The sequence below is a fragment of the Trachurus trachurus genome (genome assembly GCF_905171665.1).
Source record: "Trachurus trachurus genome assembly, chromosome: 12".
NCBI lineage: Eukaryota > Metazoa > Chordata > Actinopteri > Carangiformes > Carangidae > Trachurus > Trachurus trachurus.
In genome coordinates, this window is record NC_139908.1 from 26742038 (window position 1) to 26761394 (window position 19357).

Consider the following 19357-nt stretch of genomic DNA (forward strand, 5'->3'; position numbering starts at 1 on the left):
GATATCTCCTTCTACATGTCTGTGAAAAATGTTTGTGCTCCTATTGTGGCAGTGGTGGTGAACAGCTACTGCAGAAAACGCATATAGGCTGAATGATCCTTTATTCTGGCTTCATTCCAAGGTTGGATGCTTTGTCCACTCAAAACCCACAAACTTACCGTTTCTTCGAGAATCCTGGGCTGGGAGGAGAGTTAACTTTATGTTGAATTCCAGCATTTTTCTCAGGTCCAGACAAGGACATCATTTAAAAGAAATCTAATCCAGCCAATATAACCAGTCATAATTGGACAGCACAGAAATTCTCTCTGAATCACATTTGGTCTTTACATTGTCTTAATGACAAGGTGTGGTGTGGTGCTATGTTCATAGCTGCCTAAATCACAAATTATATTAGTTCCTCTGCCTGGTAAGAAATAGCTACACGGTGGCAAGTGGTGTTATGATTTTTAAATTAATAATAAGCATTAGTGCTGTCAGAATAAACGTGTTAATGAACAATTAAATAAAATGCATAAAAAATAATGGTGGTAAATGATTGAAATAGCTTTTACTACTATAACATGGTGGCACGGTGGTGCAGTGGTTAGCAGCACTGTCACCTCACAGCAAGAGGGGTCCGAACCCGCTGGCCGGCTGAGGCCCTTCTGTGTGGACTTTGCATGTTCTCTCCGGGTACTCCGGCTTCCTCCCAAAGACCAAAGACATGCAGGTTAGGTTAATTAGCGACTCTAAATTGTCCATAGGTGTGAATGAGAGTGTGAATGGTTGTCTGTCTGTATATGCCCAGGAGCGTGCCTATGTTCCCACAGCCCTATGTTCAGACAGCCCTATGTTCCCACAGCCCTTATGTTCCCTCAGCCCTATGTTCCCACAGCCCTATGTTCCCTCATTTCTAAGGTTTTTTCTTTCTTTCCAAAATTAGGCCTTACGTTCCCACATTTCCTTTATGATCAATTTGCATCAGATTTTATCCCCATTTCTCCCAACTTGGTAGTCAGTTACATCCAACCTATTATCCAGTAGCAGTTGACTACAGATGTAATGTAGCTTTTAGCTTTTGGCTCGAGGTCATGGTGCAAAGGACCCTAGGTTGAAATTACTCTGAATCATCCCTTTAAATGCGGTATAAAAATAAAAATGACTAAATGATGAATAAAAAAACTTGACTTTGAGTTTCATTTTGAGAAAATTCTTAGAAATAAGAAAAATCTTAGAAATGAGGCAACAAAGGGCTGAGGGGAATATAGGACTGTGGGAACGTAGGGCCTAATTTTCAAAATTTTCAGTGAAAAACATAGGGAACATAGGGCTGTGGGAATATAGGGCTGACCCCGGGAGCCCTGCGATAGACTGGCGAGCTGTCCAGGGTGTACCCCGCCTCTCGCCTGAAGTCGGCTGAGATAGGCTCCAGCTCACCCGTGACCCTAGTGCAGAATAAGCAGTGTAGAAAATGAATGAATGAATACTGTATGGGAATGCCAAAATAAAGTGGTGAATAAGCCTTGTGCTTTTTATTATAAGTTCATGATTTTGCATTCTTCCTTGCACTGGGACACATATACAGTATATTGGGCGGAGATCGTAACCCCCCCAATGTTTAACCCAAAGATACACCCTTGTGTCCAATCCATCTTTACACTGCGCTGGGGCATTCATTCAGTCAGAAAGTTATCTTTTTCGCATTTTTTTTTTCATATTTGTACACACTATTGTTTAGTTTAGTTCTATTATGGATCCCCATTAGTCCTCACCTTGGTAAGGACTATTCTTCCTGGGGTCCAGACACTCATACGTGACAATCAAGACATAGCTAATACAATAAATTGCGTCCTTGGAAATCCATCTCCTGCAGTTTCTTTGTTCATTCTTCAGTTTTTCACATTACTTTTTGGTTCTTGTTCATTGACCAAATATTTGAGACATTTTGTCATAGTTCTCACTTTTCATGAAGTTTTAGACAATTTGAGTTTTGTTCACTGGTCTTGCAAAGCTGTAGAAAATAGTTTACTTGTCAGTAAAGAATTCATCACACTGATGCTGCATGGGGTGATGATTTCACATGTTGTAGAATGAGGATTTGCCATCGCTGCCTTAACTTAGAAGTTCCTGTCTACTGTGTTTGTGTATCTCCTGATCTGATTCCTGTTCCTCAGAGAATGAACCTTTTAGATTACATGTCCTCTATCCCCACCCTCAGGCAAGCTTTACATTGTATTTGTATTTAAAGAGACAACAAAGAGTTTGTATTTGGTTATAAAAAAAAGTCTCATATTAATGTGGATGAATCTACATTACCCACACTTGTTAATGGGTCAATTTTCAATAAATACATATCGTTTTGTCTCTATCGTTATTTTGTTATTATTTAGTGGTTGGCTCTCCCAATATTTCCTACTTTCGGTTTTGTGGACGCTGCCCGGCGGGTCATGGGAATAACGCCGCCGCCGATTATGGTCGGAACTATGACGGTATCTGATCGTCTTCGAACCTCCGACTTTCATTCTTGATTAATGAAAACATTATTGGCAAATGTTTTCCTTTCGTCCGTCTTGTGCCGGTCCAAGAATTTCACCATGTAGGCCTACGCAGAGGCTCATGGGAAATGTAGTGTGAAAACACTTTGCTTTCCAAAACTCCTCGTTTTCCCTTTAAAGCAGAACTATGCAAGTCGGCCGGAAATAGCTCGCTCCTTCGTTGGTTTCTCTTTTTTTCCCTCTCCGGAGCTCCCCCACAGTTCTGGGAGGCACATGTCACTGTCGTAAAAAAAAAATCGCCGCCACCACCTCCTCCACCCCCTCCCACCCCCTACACGTGCCTGTGTTTACTGCTGAAGGTAGAGAGCGGTGTTTGCTAAGCCCTGCTAGCACGGAGCTAACGCTAACACGGAGCTAACGCTAACGCTACTACGGCCACACATAGACACAGACACAGACATACACACACATGAATAAATAAAAGGTTCCAAAACGCGAAGGTGTGTGTGTGTGTCATGATGTATTACATTATCTTATAAAAGATCCATGGTGTGTTTGTGTGTCCGTGTTAGCATTAGCTCCCTGTAGCCACAAGCCAAACTTCATCAGTACAAACATTTCATGTTTCCATGGTTTCCTCTGACTTTCCAAACTCAAACCAATCACGATTCATGACATGCATGACGTCATCTGCGTTCTTATCTCGTACTGCCGTAAGGCAGTTTCTCGCGATAGTTCTATTCATTGACGAGATTTGGGACACCGAGACGGAGGAGTCCTCCGTCTCGGTGTCCCAAATCTCGTCAATGAATCCTCCGGGAGGACTGATCTTGCAAGTGCGGTTTTCAGCCAGTGGGGGGGGGTGGGCGCATTGGCCTAGACCCCATTCACCTCATAATAGGTCACTCAACCATCACAGTGACTCTGAGCCACAATAATTACAGCTGAAATCCTGCATAGTTCTGCTTTAACTAATAACTTCTTTTTTTTTCAAAGTAATGTGCCCAACACTGCTGACCACACAGCAAAACATCACACACACATCAGTACCAATGTATGCAAGGGCCAATACCAATGTACAATAAAATGTCTGCTGTGTAATATCTACACATACATTTGACACAAACATTAAAGCAGAAGTAAGCGGAATATTTGTGTTAATATAAGTCTTAAATAGTTCTTAAATCTTCCGACAGCAATCACTTCTATAGAGTGTTTGGTCTGAAACACGGGTCTGTCAGTCACTCTGCTATGCTGTAAGCCGAGGAGAAAACTTTCCTTGTATCCTACAACCTTTATCCAATGAGGAGAGAGAACGGCATAAAGGGGCGGTCCTCTCTGTGTGTGCAGCCAAGGGATGCACGTGAATGTGGTGATGTAGGGACGAGGGCGGGGACTGCTAACTCCATCGGCTGACAAGAAGTTAGCCAAAACCACCGGATCACTTACTTCTGCTTTAACTTCGACTCGAAGGATGAAGTGGAACAGGACTGATCTTGACATGTTCCTCTCCTTCATCTATGTATGAACAGGGAGCAGGAGCTGAAAGTGCGCCAGGCCAGGAGGAGTCTGGAGGAGGCGCTGATGGCCGATGGTTTGGCGCGAGCTGCTGAAAACACCCAAGAGCTGTTGGAGTGGAAGACGGCCTGAAGACGGAGCAGGTGAGGTAGGTGTTTCCTGGCTTCTACTGCACTTTGTTCCTCTTTAACGTGTCTGCTCCTCCAGCCAGAGAAGGGTTCAGGTCGAGCAGCCTCAATAAGATTTTCTTCTCATCTACAAACCGACATTTAATATTCCAGTTTCCACGGTGTAGAATAAATAAATATTAAAACATACTGTATGAACCGTCCCAACCTCAACCGTTCTGATAAGATGCAGATTGGATTGGAGATGATAGCCAGTTGATAGCCAGTTGTCATGGTAACACAACCTGCTTGCAGGAAGGTGAGAGGAGCCGCACATCAGTCAGAATCCGAATATTGAGAAACCCAGATGAAAGATGTGTCAGAGTAAAGAGGGGAAATAAAAGCAGTTGAGGAGATGAAACAATATAAAAAGTCTGTGGCTTCCTGTTCAGACACATTCACTCCCCAGATGTGTGAAGCAGAGGGACGTTTTGATTTTCTCGGCCGTGCGCGGCTTTGGTCCTGAAATACATGGACGTGAGTTACTCACAGCCTCTAATCTCTGACAGGAGGTTGCTGATAGTTTTTGTGCCTCTGTCACGATGACAGTCAGAGCCACAGGCTTTAAGTTTATGTGTTGTCCACTGGTTCCGGAGAACGGGATGTCTCAACAACGCCCTTTTAAAGTTTAGCAAAAATGTTCATTTGGACTGAGAGATGAACAAATCACATCGTGGTCATCAAATGTCAAAGCTTGAGGCTGCTGTGGCCCCAAAAACACATTTTTGGCCATCATTCATAAATTCATACAGTAATTATGACACAGTTTAACTCAATTACAGTATCTATGAGGACTGTTACATCAATCTGTTCTGCAAAAACACCTCTTGGCATCATACAGACCTGGACAAAATTGTTAGTACCCTTCTGTTAAAGAAAGAAAAACCCACAGTTGTCACTGAAATAACTTTAAACTGACAAAAGTAAAGGACCAAAGGACCAAAGGACGTTCTCCCAGAAGCTTTGTGGACAGATTAGACTAAACTGGAGCTTTTTGATCCAAAACTGAAACTTTTTGTGAAGTCACATCATTTTTGCATCGTACACAGATGCAAAAATGAACCTGTACCTACTGTGAAACATGGATCCAGCTCGGTTCTGTTCTAGAGCTGCTTTGCTGCAGCTGGCACATGGTGTCTTGAATCTGTGCAGGGTTCAATGAAATCTCAAGACTATCAAGGTGTTCACTCGTTTTTGTTTTTGTTTATTTAGAAATCATTTTAAAATCCAAATACAATTTCAATACATGATACACAGCAAGACATGATCTTGTAAAAAGGGTAGAGAAACTGTCTGTAGCTTATGAACGGGGTTTTCTTTCCTTAAAGGGATAGTTCAACATTTTGGCAAATTGGCCCGTTGCAATGAGGAAACCAAGAAATTCCATTAGCCTCCGTAGTGTAGCTCTGAGCAGCTCACGGCTCTGCTCCGCTGTTCTAAAATAGCTTGCACCAACAATTAAAGATAACAAACCTACTGCTATGACAATAGGGATTATGGCAATGGGCCAATTTGCCAAAATGTTGAACTATCTCTTTAACACAAGGGTACCAACAATTTTGTCCACGTCTGTATAAGTTGTAACTTGGGAGGAGGGACTGCAGCCATTACTTGTCAGATTAGTTACACACTGGCTCTGCACAATTAATGGAAATGTAATTGAAATCTCAATATGGTCGAGTGCAGTTTCCAGGTGCTGCAGTTGTTTTTTAATAGAGGAATAATATGTCGTAACATGGTTGTACATTGCCATGATAAGTGTTGTGGTGCTACAGAGACGCCCCGACCCACAAACCATATTCTCCAGATGCAAAGATACCAACAAACATCACCATCATTTTCTTTTTTGGTAACACTTTATAATAAATACACACTATTAAGCATTAGTTAAGCATTAATACATACAGTTTGTGCTTATCAAGGATGAGTAAAACATTTGAACTGTGTTTATAAACTACATACTAATGAGTATTCATGTGTTATAAATGATGAATTCAGTATTTAATGCTTAACTAATGCTTTATAGTGTGGATTTACCTTTCTTTTTTCACTCTCTAAATGAATGCAATCGCAGTGTCTGCCAAAACATTTTCTTTCCCTGCTCTGACCAACAATAAGCCCAAATACTTAAGTATGAAACTGCTGCTGAAAGTAGCTATAAACATTGATATATGTCTTTGACCTGCTATAGTAGAGAACTGTAGTAAAGCAATGAAGAATCACTGATGTGACATGAATGACTCAATATCTGTGCTTCAGCTCCAGTGTGTTGAATGATGCAGAAGCAGAACCAATCTGCACTGTCAGAACTGCTGTGTGTGTGTGTGTGCGTGTGTGTGTATTGTTGTGAATACTGATGGGATTCTCAGCATCTGATTGAAAGTCAGCCATGCAGCAGACTAACAGACTGTGTGTGTATGTCTGTGTGTGATTGATGGGCTGTGGGCTTGTTGTGTGTGTAAATGGTTAATGCGAGGTGTGTGTGTGTGCGTGTGTGTGCGGTTTGTTTGGTTATTGGTTGTATTTCACTCTGCAGAGCCTGTAAACAAAACCGGATTAAAAAACATTTACTTTCAGAAGTTCACACATCCATCCATCATCCTTCTATTTCCTCACTGTTTATCCAGGTCAGGGTCGCTGTGGCAACGAGGAAGCACAGCAGACCGGGCTGCTGCTCTCACTCTGAAGGTTTTGCTGCAAGAGTTTGAGATCTGAGGGGGAGAGAGAGTCTCTATGATGACTGCGGCTGAGACCGGTTTAACATAAGTCTGACTTCAGTTCAGATTAAGTCCAGCTTTGGCTGTGAAATGATTTAACCCCCGAGTGCAGTTTGTCCTCAGGGTGGTGTTTAAGAAAAGGTTGATGAGACGATTACAGCTGATTAGAATTCAGTGGTCAAAGGTCAAGGTCAGTGTGACAAGTCAGAACTCACAATCTCATTTAGTGTGTGTGACACAGTATAAAAAGCCCATAAGGATGAGATGATGAGATTAAGTGATGGCATTTTATATCCGAAAAGGTCAAAGGTCAGTTTCGCTATGACATCATAATGTTCCCTTAACACCTTTTGCCATTCTTAATTATAGTTTTTTTTTCAACCTGCAGAGACTTTTATTGTGAAATTCGGAAGTTACAGAAGCGTTTTCGGTTATTGTAGGTAGTTTTCCGCCAGAGTTTTTTTTTTTTTTTGTCCAAACACAATGCTTTATTTATTTGTAAAGAGTTGAGATACAAATAGTATACAGTGGACATATAGAAAAACATGTGCCAGGGGTAAATCTTTTTCATTATACAGAAAGGTTGTACATATTACAGAGGTTTAAAGTTTTAATAGACTTTTCATTTGTTGATTTGGTAATTAGCTTAAAGTAAAGTTCCATTTCTATTCGAAAACGAACAAAGCAAGGGGTTTTCTTAGTAGACTTACTTTTGTGAATATAACATTTTGCCAGAAATAAAAACAAAAAATAACATTTTGCTTCCAAAAATCAATGATGAGCCTGCTGAGGTCTGGCCACAGTTTTTCGGTGTGAGAGCAAAGCCAGAAGAGATGAACAACTGTTTCAGGGCAGTTAATATTAATGTCCTGTTTGAACTTTTGCATATAGCCTAATGATTAGCTGGGAAACCTTTTGTCATTATTCAACACTGTAAATCAGGAAGGAATTGTGACCATACCTGCTGTATTGGTAGAGGTGCATTTATATATTTTTTATTTCATAGATTAATTTTGTGCTCATTTATATATATTCTTTATTTTTGACAGATACAAATCTTTAATTTCTCTAAAATGCATTTTATTTGATCTAAATATTACTATATTTTATGTTCATATTTTAACAAGATGATGATTCCAGTGCACATGCGTCTGTCATGATGTATCTGTTCTCAGTAGAAATGACAGTTGCGTCTTTGTACGTGTGTGCGTGTATGTGCATGTGTTTTCAGTTTAAACAGCGTGTGTGTCTCTGCTCTCTGTTTCTCTAAAAGCCAACAGACAAGGCCGTTTTTTTAAAGCACATTTGTTTTCAGTGGGGGGAAATCGTCCATTAATGCAGATTTATGCAGATTGGCTGGATAGAAGTCGTTTGGGTGAAAAGAGTTGAGGAGTGATTACTAATGGGTTTTTATAGCTGGACCAGAGAAGAGGGCAGTGGCCAGACGGTGTGTGTGTGTGTGTGTGTCTGTGTGTCTCCTGGGCAGCTTTCGAGTTGTCGATAAAACCAGAAAAAACAAATGTTTGGTTTGTTTCCTGCCGTTGTGAGTCCTGTTGCTGCTTCCTGTTTATTTATTTATGTTTGCTTTATGCCTGAGTGGGTTTATGGTAGCCTACTCCTGGGGTTCTGCTCTTGGAAACATGGAACAGTAGGTGTCAGCAGCACCCTGATGTTCCCTCCACGCTGCACAAATAAAAACACAAAGGACGGAGAGGAAACAGGTCCAAAACCATTATGTTGTTGTTGTTGTACAGCACATTTTCACCCGCAGCAGCAGTGGAGCTGTTCACATCCTTTAACAAAGTAAATCCAGCGGTGTCACAGCATTTAAATACTTAGCTTAGCAATATGTATTCAAAAGTTTGTTTTAAATTAGTTCTATCACCAAAATGGACTTGTGGGAAAATGTAGGAAAAACGCTGGTACCACACAATCCCTTCCCATGGCGAGATAGTTAATATCCTCCACAGGCCAATTCAAGTATCCAATAATAAGTGGTAATAATAACGGAAAACAGCTGTAAATAAATAATATGAATTGTCCATTCACAAGCCAGCCAAAACCAGTCCCAGTCTTTTACCAGTTCATCCAGTCTCCTTGTGTTGAGGTCAAACTGCTGCTGCTCCAGCAGACTGCAGCATAAAACACTTCACTGACCACAGACTGTTAAACATGAGCAGCATTTCACTGCAGACGTCACAGGACCGGAACCTCCTGAAGAGAAAGATTGGACTCTGCTCCTTCCAGTCGATGGTGTTAGTGTTCAGGGACCAGTGCAGTTTCCCGTCCAGGTGGTATTTATGACTATTTAGAATGACCCTATTGTCCTTCTAGTCTAGTAGGAAGGAGGGGTCCCAATGTCCCCGAGACAAACATTTTAGAAACATGGTTTTTTAGGACCCTTAAGGTGTCTACTTAAGATTTTTGCTTGTTGCCTGGGTCAACTAATGTCCCATGGGTGTTTTTGGCGGCTATTTTGAATTTATGTCCGCACGAATGGCGAAAACGCCAATTTTCATAACTCCTAAACCAGACATCATACAAAGACAAATGAACACACATTTTCTGATAATTTTAACATGAAAAGGTCACAGAGATGATAAAACCACTCTTTATCAGAGAAAAATTAACTCCAAGTAGTATTTTTGTATAAATTACTCAAAAAAAGTTCGGAAATGTTTTTTCAGTCCATAATTTCTCTCTTTTAATAACTCCGGTTGGTGCTGTCTTTCAGACCAATAGAAAGCCTGATTAGTCACGTTTCCAACGAGGTACAACTTGTAAGGATTGTGCATTCATTGAATGCGCAACAAAGGAGCGACCAATAGAATTCTTAGATACAATACGCCAATTTTCATAGCTCCTAGACCAGACATCATACAAAGACGAATGAACACACTATTTCTGATGATTTTGACACCAGAAATCAAATGAAAAGGTCACTTAGATGGTAGAACCACCCTTTATTCCCTCATATGTTGACTGGATGAAGGTTGAACCTAGACCTCTGAAAGTCAATCCTCGGCCCTAGTTTAGAAGGAGCTAGGTCTTCTTGCTTCATTCTCTGAGGATCATTGTCAGATCCCTGTTCTCCTCTTCTGGCCTCTTCCTGATGTACAACACAATCGCTGTGTCATTTCATCATTTCCGGATGTGGTAAGACTCAGAGTTGTATCTTAAGTCCCCTTAATACAAAGGGAACAGGAACGGAGCCAGAACAGTTCCCTGTGGAGCTCCAGAACTGTTCATCACTGTCCCTAAAGGCCCTTACACACCGGGGACTTATTTTTCATGCAGAAAATTTGCACGTCAGTATTTTTGTTTCAAAGTCTGGTTTTCATCTCGAGTCCTTTCACACAGACATTGAATGTTACGCAGCAAAAACGCACCATAATATTTCTTCAAAGTGGTTTTTTTTTTTTTTCGAGCTTTCGTCCGGCGGATAAATGCATCAACCAACCCATGTTGCATGGAAAGGAAGTATATCATAAACCCTACACAACACCAATGTCCACAACCTGTGTCTCTCACCACCCTGTCTTCTTTTGACATGGGACAGGAACATTACAAAGAGTCACCAAATGAAGGACAGTGAGTGCTGAAGCATCGCTGAACAGCTCGGTTGTCAGGATAGTGTTCAGATAGTGAGCTGCTGTGTTGGAGGTAGTAGTTGGTAACAAGACGACAATGGCACAGCAGGTTTAGCTAATGTAAACCAACCGGTGTTGAATATGTGAGGGATAATCAACGAGTAGGTGTGCTATACAGGGCTTTGGTTTATCACTGTCATCTGTCACATATTCATGTCGCTAGTCACTAGTCACATTTCGCTGGCTCATATTTCACTTTTTTTCTGTGTCTTTTATTTGTCATACAACTATGCAACAACTATTTATTTTCTTTTTTCTTCTTTACTTTACCCATGCAAATATGTGATCAGATCTCAGTTGGATCTCAATGTGGACACTGGAGACGCCTATTAATGCCAGGTTTAAAATGCTATCTGGTCAAATTGTATGCAGAATACAATCTGGATATGAGTCACATGCTAATGCCAGGTGTAAATGGCCTCATTAGCTTTGAATGTGACTAGTTAGCATTTCTAGCTTGCGAAATATTCGGCGGTGAATAATTCGCATCAAAATTTTGTGTTTATTTGTTAACGTCCCCAGTGTGAAAGGGCCTTAACTCTTGTCTCCACATATTGTCTCCTGCTAAAGTTTGCATGCTAACTAGCTAGCCTCAGATTTTCTTTCTTTCTTCTATTTTTTTTTCTTTTTTGGACAGTACAACAGCCACAACAACAAAAACCCTAACCCTAACCCGAATACAGTACATCACATGAATAGCAGCTGTAGTTCCATGAATACATTCATACCACACCACACATAACCAGAACCAGGCTGCAAACAGAGTGCAGAGAAGGCTAGATTGAGGTTATCACGCTGCCTGTTTACAATGAGAGACATACAACATTTTCACACTTGAAGACATTTTATCCCGTTCTCTCCCACTTCCAGAGCATAGAGCGGGAGTCATCAGGCCAAAGGCCCAGTGCAGTGACCACCTCTCAGTCAACTACATTCAGAAAAATGAAAAATAAAATAAACAATAACAATAATAAAGGGGAAAAAAGCCTCAGATTTTCTAGCCAAGTGTTCAGAGGGCACGTTATGACCTCTTCCCTTGTGAACACATCAATGAGCAAAGAACTTGTTGAGCAGCCGTCACCACCACCAGCTGCTCCTGACAAGAAACCATATTCAGCAGTAGAAAAAAAAGTCACAAACAGACCCTTTAATGCTCAAAAATAATCACCAGCCTTTTATTTTTTTATTTTTAAGACTAAGAACTCATTTGCATTTATAGTGCTCGCTTCTACATTACATCCTTGAATGCAAGAATAAAAAAAAATGCTGTTAAAACTCCCACCCCCCACTGTTCTCCGTCTTCTGTATGAGTCTGCGTCACAGACACAGATGACTCTGATATCCATCTCTCCATCTGACTCTGGGGAGAAGAGGAAGAAGAGGATTTCACTCACTGTCGGACTGTCGTTTCTATCTGATCCAGACTAGAGATTCACACTGCTGACTGACAAAACACTGGGACCGTGTGTGTGTGTATGGCTATGTGAGTGTGTGGGATAGATAGAGACAGGGAGGGAGAGATTATTAGCTGTGTATCTTGCAATTTCCAGAGGAGCTGATTCAGACTCCTGCAGCATTTTTCAGATGCTGGTAATTAGTGGATGTAGAGACAGAATTATCTGCTTCAGACTCATTCACAAGGCTGATAACTGCTGTGTGTGTGTGTGTGTGTCTGTGTGCGTGTCTACGTGTGTGTTATTAGGGAGTAATTAAGACTGAGCCAAAGATTAACAAATTGAAATATGAAAATTCTGAAGCAATGAATAAGAAAACACTCGGCTACACACACATTAACACTGAAACAATGAAACAAAGAAACACAAAGTCGTGTGGATTTAGCAACACCTGCTTCCTCCTCCTGGTGCAACACTGACTCTGTCAACACCTGAAGGATTCACAACGCTACACTGAGAATCCCTCAGCTGTTGAAAAAGAAGATTTAAGATGAAGATGGTAGTTCAGATAGAGTCATTCAAAATTCCTGTTGTCCTTCTGGGTCAGATTGACCCAATCTGTTCCCTTCCTCCATCCTTCCTTCTTTCCACAACCCTTTTCCCTTCCTTCTTTCCTTCCTTCCTTCCCTGAACAAATCTGTTCCCTCCCTCCATCTTTCTTTCCTTCCCTTTTCCCTTCCTTCTTTCCACAATCATTGTCCTCTCCCTTCCTTCTTTCTTCCTTCTTTGAACACATCTGTTCACTCCCCCCATCTTTCCTTCCTTCCCTTTCCCTTTACCTTCTTTCCACAATCCTTTTTCCCTCCCTCCCTTCCTTCCCTTCGTCCTTCCTTTTTGACTCAATTGACCTGATCTGTTCCCTATCCCTCCATCTTTCTCTCCTTCAATTTCCCTTCCTTCTTTCCACAATCCTTTTCCACTTCCTTTCTTCCTTCCTTCCTTGAACAAAGCTGTTCCCTCCCTCCATCTTTCTTTCCTTCCTTTTTCCCTTCCTTCTTTCCACAATCCTTTTTCCCTCCCTTCCTTCCTTCCCTTCGTCCTTACTCCTTCCTTCCTTTTTGACTCAATTGACCCAATATGGTCCCACCATCCTTCCGACCTGATCTGTTCCCTATCCCTCCATCTTTCTTTCCTTCCATCATTTTCCCCTTCCTTCCTTCTTCCATCCTTGAACAAATCTGTTCCCTCCCTCCATCTTTCTTTTCTTCCCTTTTCCCTTCCTTCTTTCCACAATCCTTTTTCCCTTCCTTCCTTCCCCTTGTCCTCACTTCTTCCTTCCTTTTTGACTCAATGGACCCAATCTGTTCCCTCCATCCTTCTATCTTTCCTTCCTTTTCCCCTTCCTTCTTTCCTCCCATCTTTCACTTTGTCCTCCCTTCCTTCCTTTCTTCCTTGACCCAGGAGGACAACAGGAGCGTTAGGGATTCAATTCAAAGTTGGATTCAGAACAGAAATTAGGTTTAGTTTAACTCGGGGTTAAATGGAAATTTAAATGACATAACATTAGAGGGAGGGGTGATTCATGCACAGTGGCAAATCAAAGTGATTTACATACAATCAAAGAACAAGGAGAGGAGGGATTCACATGGAATAATGAAGAACTCAAAGTGGTGCATTGAAAAAACAGAGAAATTCTGTCTCACAAATGGAATCAAGGGCGACTCAGACTTGTGTGAAAAGGATTTAAAATGGAAAGGAGAAGGAAAGAGGCACATTTAAGAAGGAATGTTTGAAGGTACTCAAAATGTAAACAGAGGAAATTAAAATGGCGCAATGAGGGATTATAGATTGAGTGGCGGGACGGGTTCAAATGGGACAACAACAAAACATTCAAAACTGGAAGAAGGGATTCTAAATGGAAAGTATAGGGACCTAATGTGGGGCGGGATTCAAAATGGCACAATCAAAAAGGATTCAGATGTATTTAAATGGAATAATAAAAACTTAAATTCTAAGAGAGGGGGGATACAAAACGGCACAAAGGAGGATTAAGATGGAAAGCCGGGTCCATAACGTCTCTTGCTTTTCGTTCTGATGGTTTTCCTCGTGGTAACACGCCTGCTGCTTCGCTCTGGTGTTTTTATGTATAATTAAAATGTTTTCTGTGAAGGCAAAAAGGCATCTGCACACGAGCCGTCCTAATTGCGGCCTTGCCCCGCTTTGTAAATGCAGCGGGAGGGAGAGGGTTTAGAAGGGTTAATGGAGGAGCTAATAATTAGCATGGAGGCTCTTCACATTAATTAGACGTTTTTGTGTCCGGAGACTGATGTTTATTGTTCATCGGGAGGGGAGGGAGGAGACACAGCTGAGAGACAGTTTATGCTGCGGAAGGCTTTTATTAAGTGGGTTTTATTCTAACCAGCCAAACGAGTTCATTTGAGGTCAATGAAGGCGGGAGGCAGACTTCTGCTGCGAGGTGTCTGCATGGAGCCTCACTATTAGATTCACATTTTCTCTCATAGCAGAGGATGTCAGAGTCATTATTAACACACCTGCTGGAACGTCTATATGTATGAGCGTTCTTATCGACATAATCCCCTCCTGTGGGCATGGGCCATGTTTATTTTGTTATCTATACCCTAGAAACTATTCTGACCTTAATGCTAAAAATGTTTTATTGATCAAACATGTTCCAGCAGCACTGCACAAGCATGGAGGAGGTCTGACCATCACATGAGCTATCAAGTTAAACAGGTTTATTGTACAACAAAGAGAGAAATCAAACAAAAAGAGGAGAAAATGAACAATAAGACCTGACTGTTTTCTTTCTATTCGACCTGCCGAGTTTGGTTCTCCTGGGCCTTGTTTCAGAAAGCAGCGTTAAAGGGATAGTTCACCCAAAATTGAAATTTCACTCATTATCTACTCACCCTCATGTGGACTAAGGGCTGGGAGAAGTGTTGTTGGATTGTGTATTTGATGAGTTCGATGAGGGAAATGTGGAAATATGCCTCCGTATAGCTGAGCAGCTCTTATTTCCGCCCCGCCAATCGAAAGACTACAGGGTTTACGGCAATGGGCAAATTTGCCAAAAATTTTTGAAATATCCCTTTAAGAATAAAACACAAGCCTATTGTCCCAGTAATTATTTGACCTTGAGAACAGTCATTTCCACAACAATACCAACCTGTCCAAGTACCCACTTCATCTGGAGCTTTCAACTGAATCACAAGGTCTTGATTATTGCAGTAAGAATAAAAATAACGGCATTAACATAAAACACATTAAAAGCATTGGTGTAAAAGGAAGAACTTTTCATGAAATAGTAATAAAATGATTAATAATGAAATAAAAGCATAAAATCAGTGAAAGTGCAGAGCAAAGTGCAAAGCTTCACAACAGTTTAGTAACTCTTTATTCTGATAATGATTAGTCACTCAGCTGTGAAGGAGGGGGAAGGTTAAACAAGTGAATACTTCTTCCCACTCCTTCTCGGGCATGACAGTGTTTGTTAATGGAGAAAAAACAAACGATGTCCGCACAACTGCTATAATAAAGCTCCCAAGAATTTATTATAAGGACAACGTTTCGACCACTTGGATCTTCATCAGGTCATCTGATGTGTAGGGGGGTGGGGCACATAAATAGGGGGAGGATGCCTGTAATTAGTGTCACCTGTTGCCCTCCCAGCATAATCAAAGTAGTTACATCAACACATGTTTACATAACAATCCATATACAGGTCACTGTTCAACATATCAGGCCTGAAACAATTAAAACGTCAAAAGACATATCATGGATTGTGTACATCAAAAATCCGTGCAATTACAAAACACATAATAAGATGAGACACATAACCACAATGTTATCAGATACTAAACACGAGGCAATCAATAACAAGAGATACAGAAAATATATGTACGCTAATATAGAGAAGATCAATAGAAAAATATATGTAGAAAGATATAGAAAAATATATATTTTATAAAAAACTATTTCGACATTATAGAAGAACAGTTACAGCAATCGAAATGTTACCAGAGAATAGCTATCAAAACCCTTCAAAGGAATGGTTTAATGTCAAACTCTTCGTTTAAGCCATTAGGCGACAGAGTATTTAAAGCATAGATGTGATAAGCCTCTCGTTGCAGAAGCAAGCGCTCGTGGTTGCCACCTCTGGGTGGTTTCTCCACTCGTTCGATGCCCACATAACGAAGAGAACTAATGTTTTAGTGTTTGTTAATGGAACATACTTTGTAACATGTTTTGTTTTTGATTGTTTTTTTCACTTTATTTGGCTTTGTTTAACCCTTCAGAGTCTATGGCATTTTCTCTCACCAGTGTATTAATGCTTGTAAAACTTCCGCCCTGTGATGCACAATCAAGTAATTGACATATTTTCTTTCAGGGCAACCTGGGCTTTCAGAATATATCATTCTGTAGTGGTGTCATATAATGTAGAAAAAGCTACAAAAAGGAAGGGAAATTAAAAAAAACAGACACTATAACTGTTTTCTGGGGTCTTGGGGATTAGGGCTAAAAGAAAAAACGCTTTTACTATGATACAAAATATGTATATTATTTAGATTATTTACAAAAATGCCCCACTGGCCTGGCATGAGAACAGTTTCACAGCAGTGAACAGACTTTCTCCTTCCACACGAGGCCTATGTCTTGGTCTTAGCTTGTGTAAAATGCGTAAATGGTAATCTATGTATTATGTATTAGCTACATTTACAGCTGATTTTCCAATAATCACGTTCATACAAGGCAACAGAGCAACCATCTTTGGCACATGCTGGGACGGCAAATGTGTGTTCCAATTGGATATTGGCAGATAGAGATATCTCTGATCAAGTAAAACATAACCCCCGCCTCCAGAGGGTTAAATAAATTCACTTGTTTTTTCATTCATTCATCAGGATTCCTACACAAGTATGGAAAGTTTGGAAAAGTATGGAAAATGGAAACTATTGTATGGAAATATATCTTAATACTTCTCTGGGCTTAGTCTACAGTATATGTGAAGGTTACTTATTTTGTATACGCTGTTTGTTACAATCTCCTGGAAATTATTTGGTGTCATAATGGCACACAAATTCAGAATAATGAAAACAAAGCATTAATTGCAGATTTTATTTTGCATGATACACATCTATTTACTCAAATGTTACAAATTATTTTAATTTATTTAACCGAGAAGTCTGGAAATTAGGGTCTGGAAAAAGTATGGAATTTTGAAATTTCAAATGTGTAGGAACCCTGATTCATTCATTCATTCATTCATTCATTCATTTATTCATTCATTCATTCATTCATTCATTCATTCATTCATAATTTCATTCAAAGCTGCTTCTCTAGTGTTTAAAGGGATAGTAGCATTTTTTTAAAGTGGGGTTGTATGATCTACAAATAGCCCCTAAGTACTTTAATTGCAGTAGAAGACTCTCTGCACTCCTCCCGTTAGCAACGCCAGCCCATGCCCTGCCCAGAGAAAGAAACGACCTATTTTCGCTGCCTAAAAGAGGTTTTACCTGAAAAAAAATACACAGTTCAATTGTTTGCTATAATATAATTTTTTTCCAGCCCTTCAAAGTGCAGTGCAACAATGGAACTGTGTATTTTTTTTTCAGGTAAAACCTCTTTTAGGCCGTGAAAATAGGCCGTTTCTTTGGGTCTGTTCACAACACTGTATGTTGTAAATCTCTGGGCAGGGCTATGGGCTGGCGTTGCTAACGGGAGGAGTGCAGAGAGTCTTCTACTGCAATTAAAGTACTTAGGGGCTATTTGGAGATCATACAACCTCACTTTAAAAACAAATGCTACTATCCCTTTAATATGCGGATGTGCTGCATCCCCACCAGTCTTCTTTTTGATGTTACTGGGAATCTGAGTTACTGAGTGTTGTTGGAGCTCTATCATCCATTATGGAGTTTGCAATGTATCTTGTTTCTTGTCACCTCACCACAGCTCCAGCTCAGACAGTCAGCAGGTTGTTCAACGTCTCTCCTGTGTTTTAGTGTCATTGAACTACAGCTCTTCAGATTGATGCGTGATGACCGACAGTAACTCTGTGTCTCTCTCCGTCTCTCCCTCCAGAGCCTCTCTGTCTCTCTGCTGACCATGCCTCAGGTTTATCATCATCTTCATCTTAATCCAACCAACCAACCAAAAGCAGACCACCCACAGACTTTAACCCACACTGCACTGCACCTCCGTTGTCTTAAGTGGGCGATCGTTTCAACCTCAAGGAAAGCAATTTTCCTTTTTTTTCCAGGATGACATCACAACCGTGTGCATCCATCAGCTTTGGGAGACCAACCGCAATAATTTCATCAGCAGGCATACAAACACCAGCAACAACTACAAGTGACTAAAGACATCTACAGGTTTATGCAGCACAATCTGCAACAAGGAGCAACAGCAGGAGGAGCCACCAGCTCAAAGCAACAACTCAAGCCTTTAATCTTTTTCTGTGACTTATAATCTGTGCGAACTTTACAACAAGCACTTATCTCGTCTTTTTTTTTTTTTTTTTTTTTTTTCAATTCAGGTATAAGTTCTTTCTTTTTATATAATGCTGATAAAATAATTTAAAAACATACAGAAGTACTTCCCTCATTATAAACCCAAAGTCAGGTTGCAAACTGCTGGACAGCTTTTGCGAACTCTTCTACTAAATTTAAATGTGCTCTTTAATGAGTTTGGTTGTTTGTGGTCTCAGATCGTCATCGGTTTTGAAAACAAGTCTTCAGGGGTTTTAATTAAATAATGAGAATTTTACATGAATATGAAATGGAACAACTGCTTATTTAAGACAAATTTTGTACCTTAAGAGAACATATGTGTACATTTCTTGGACTGGAGTAAATAAATGATTATATTCACACTTGTTGCCATTTCTGTTTCTGATGATGCAGTATTGATAATCGGTATTCTACACACACAGTACAGAGCCAGGGTCGGCACATGATTATAGCCAAGCTTAGCCTAATGACTGAAGTTCAGAAACACACCTTGGTTGAGGTCTCTGTGTTAAACCAGGCTGCTGATATCCTGACTAGGGCTGTCAACGAATGGCAGAAATGAGGTTCGAATATTGCCTCTTAAAAAAAACAGATATTCAAATAAAATTCGAATTTCTATTTTTTCATATTTTCTCGGCCTTTATCAATTCATGTCAAACGTTTTGTGATGACGCGAGCAAACAGCTCGCTCGGGAAACGGGATAAGAGCCAGTATGTTTTCTTCCCACATCCAAGTAATGATCCTTATAACGCGGATCAAGTACAGTCGCGATTAAGTGCAGAGGATCATCATAGCTCTCAGTGAACGGCACAATTTTTTTATGCGCGATTAACGCTGTCACTCGGTAGTTTGGGAAAACAGAGAAGCTGCTTCTCTCCAGACGTGACCACACACAGACAGGTGTGTGTC

General features: G+C 40.5%; 1 protein-coding gene across 4 annotated transcripts in view; it reads left to right on the top strand.

Moving 5' to 3' along the window:
• mbd2 (methyl-CpG binding domain protein 2) overlaps positions 1 to 18779 on the top strand; it is a 45507-nt gene extending 26728 nt beyond the window's left edge. For 2 of the 4 annotated variants that reach the window (XM_083983811.1, XM_083983808.1), the window contains 2 exons: positions 4007 to 4140; positions 18020 to 18779. In XM_083983811.1, the coding sequence (XP_083839937.1) occupies positions 4007 to 4124 (118 nt within the window). In that variant the 3' untranslated portion in view covers positions 4125 to 4140; positions 18020 to 18779. The remainder of the gene's footprint in view (positions 1 to 4006; positions 4141 to 18019) is intronic. The other 2 variants (XM_083983809.1, XM_083983810.1) reach the window with 2 other exon arrangements.
• Positions 18780 to 19357: the final 578 nt, after the last annotated feature.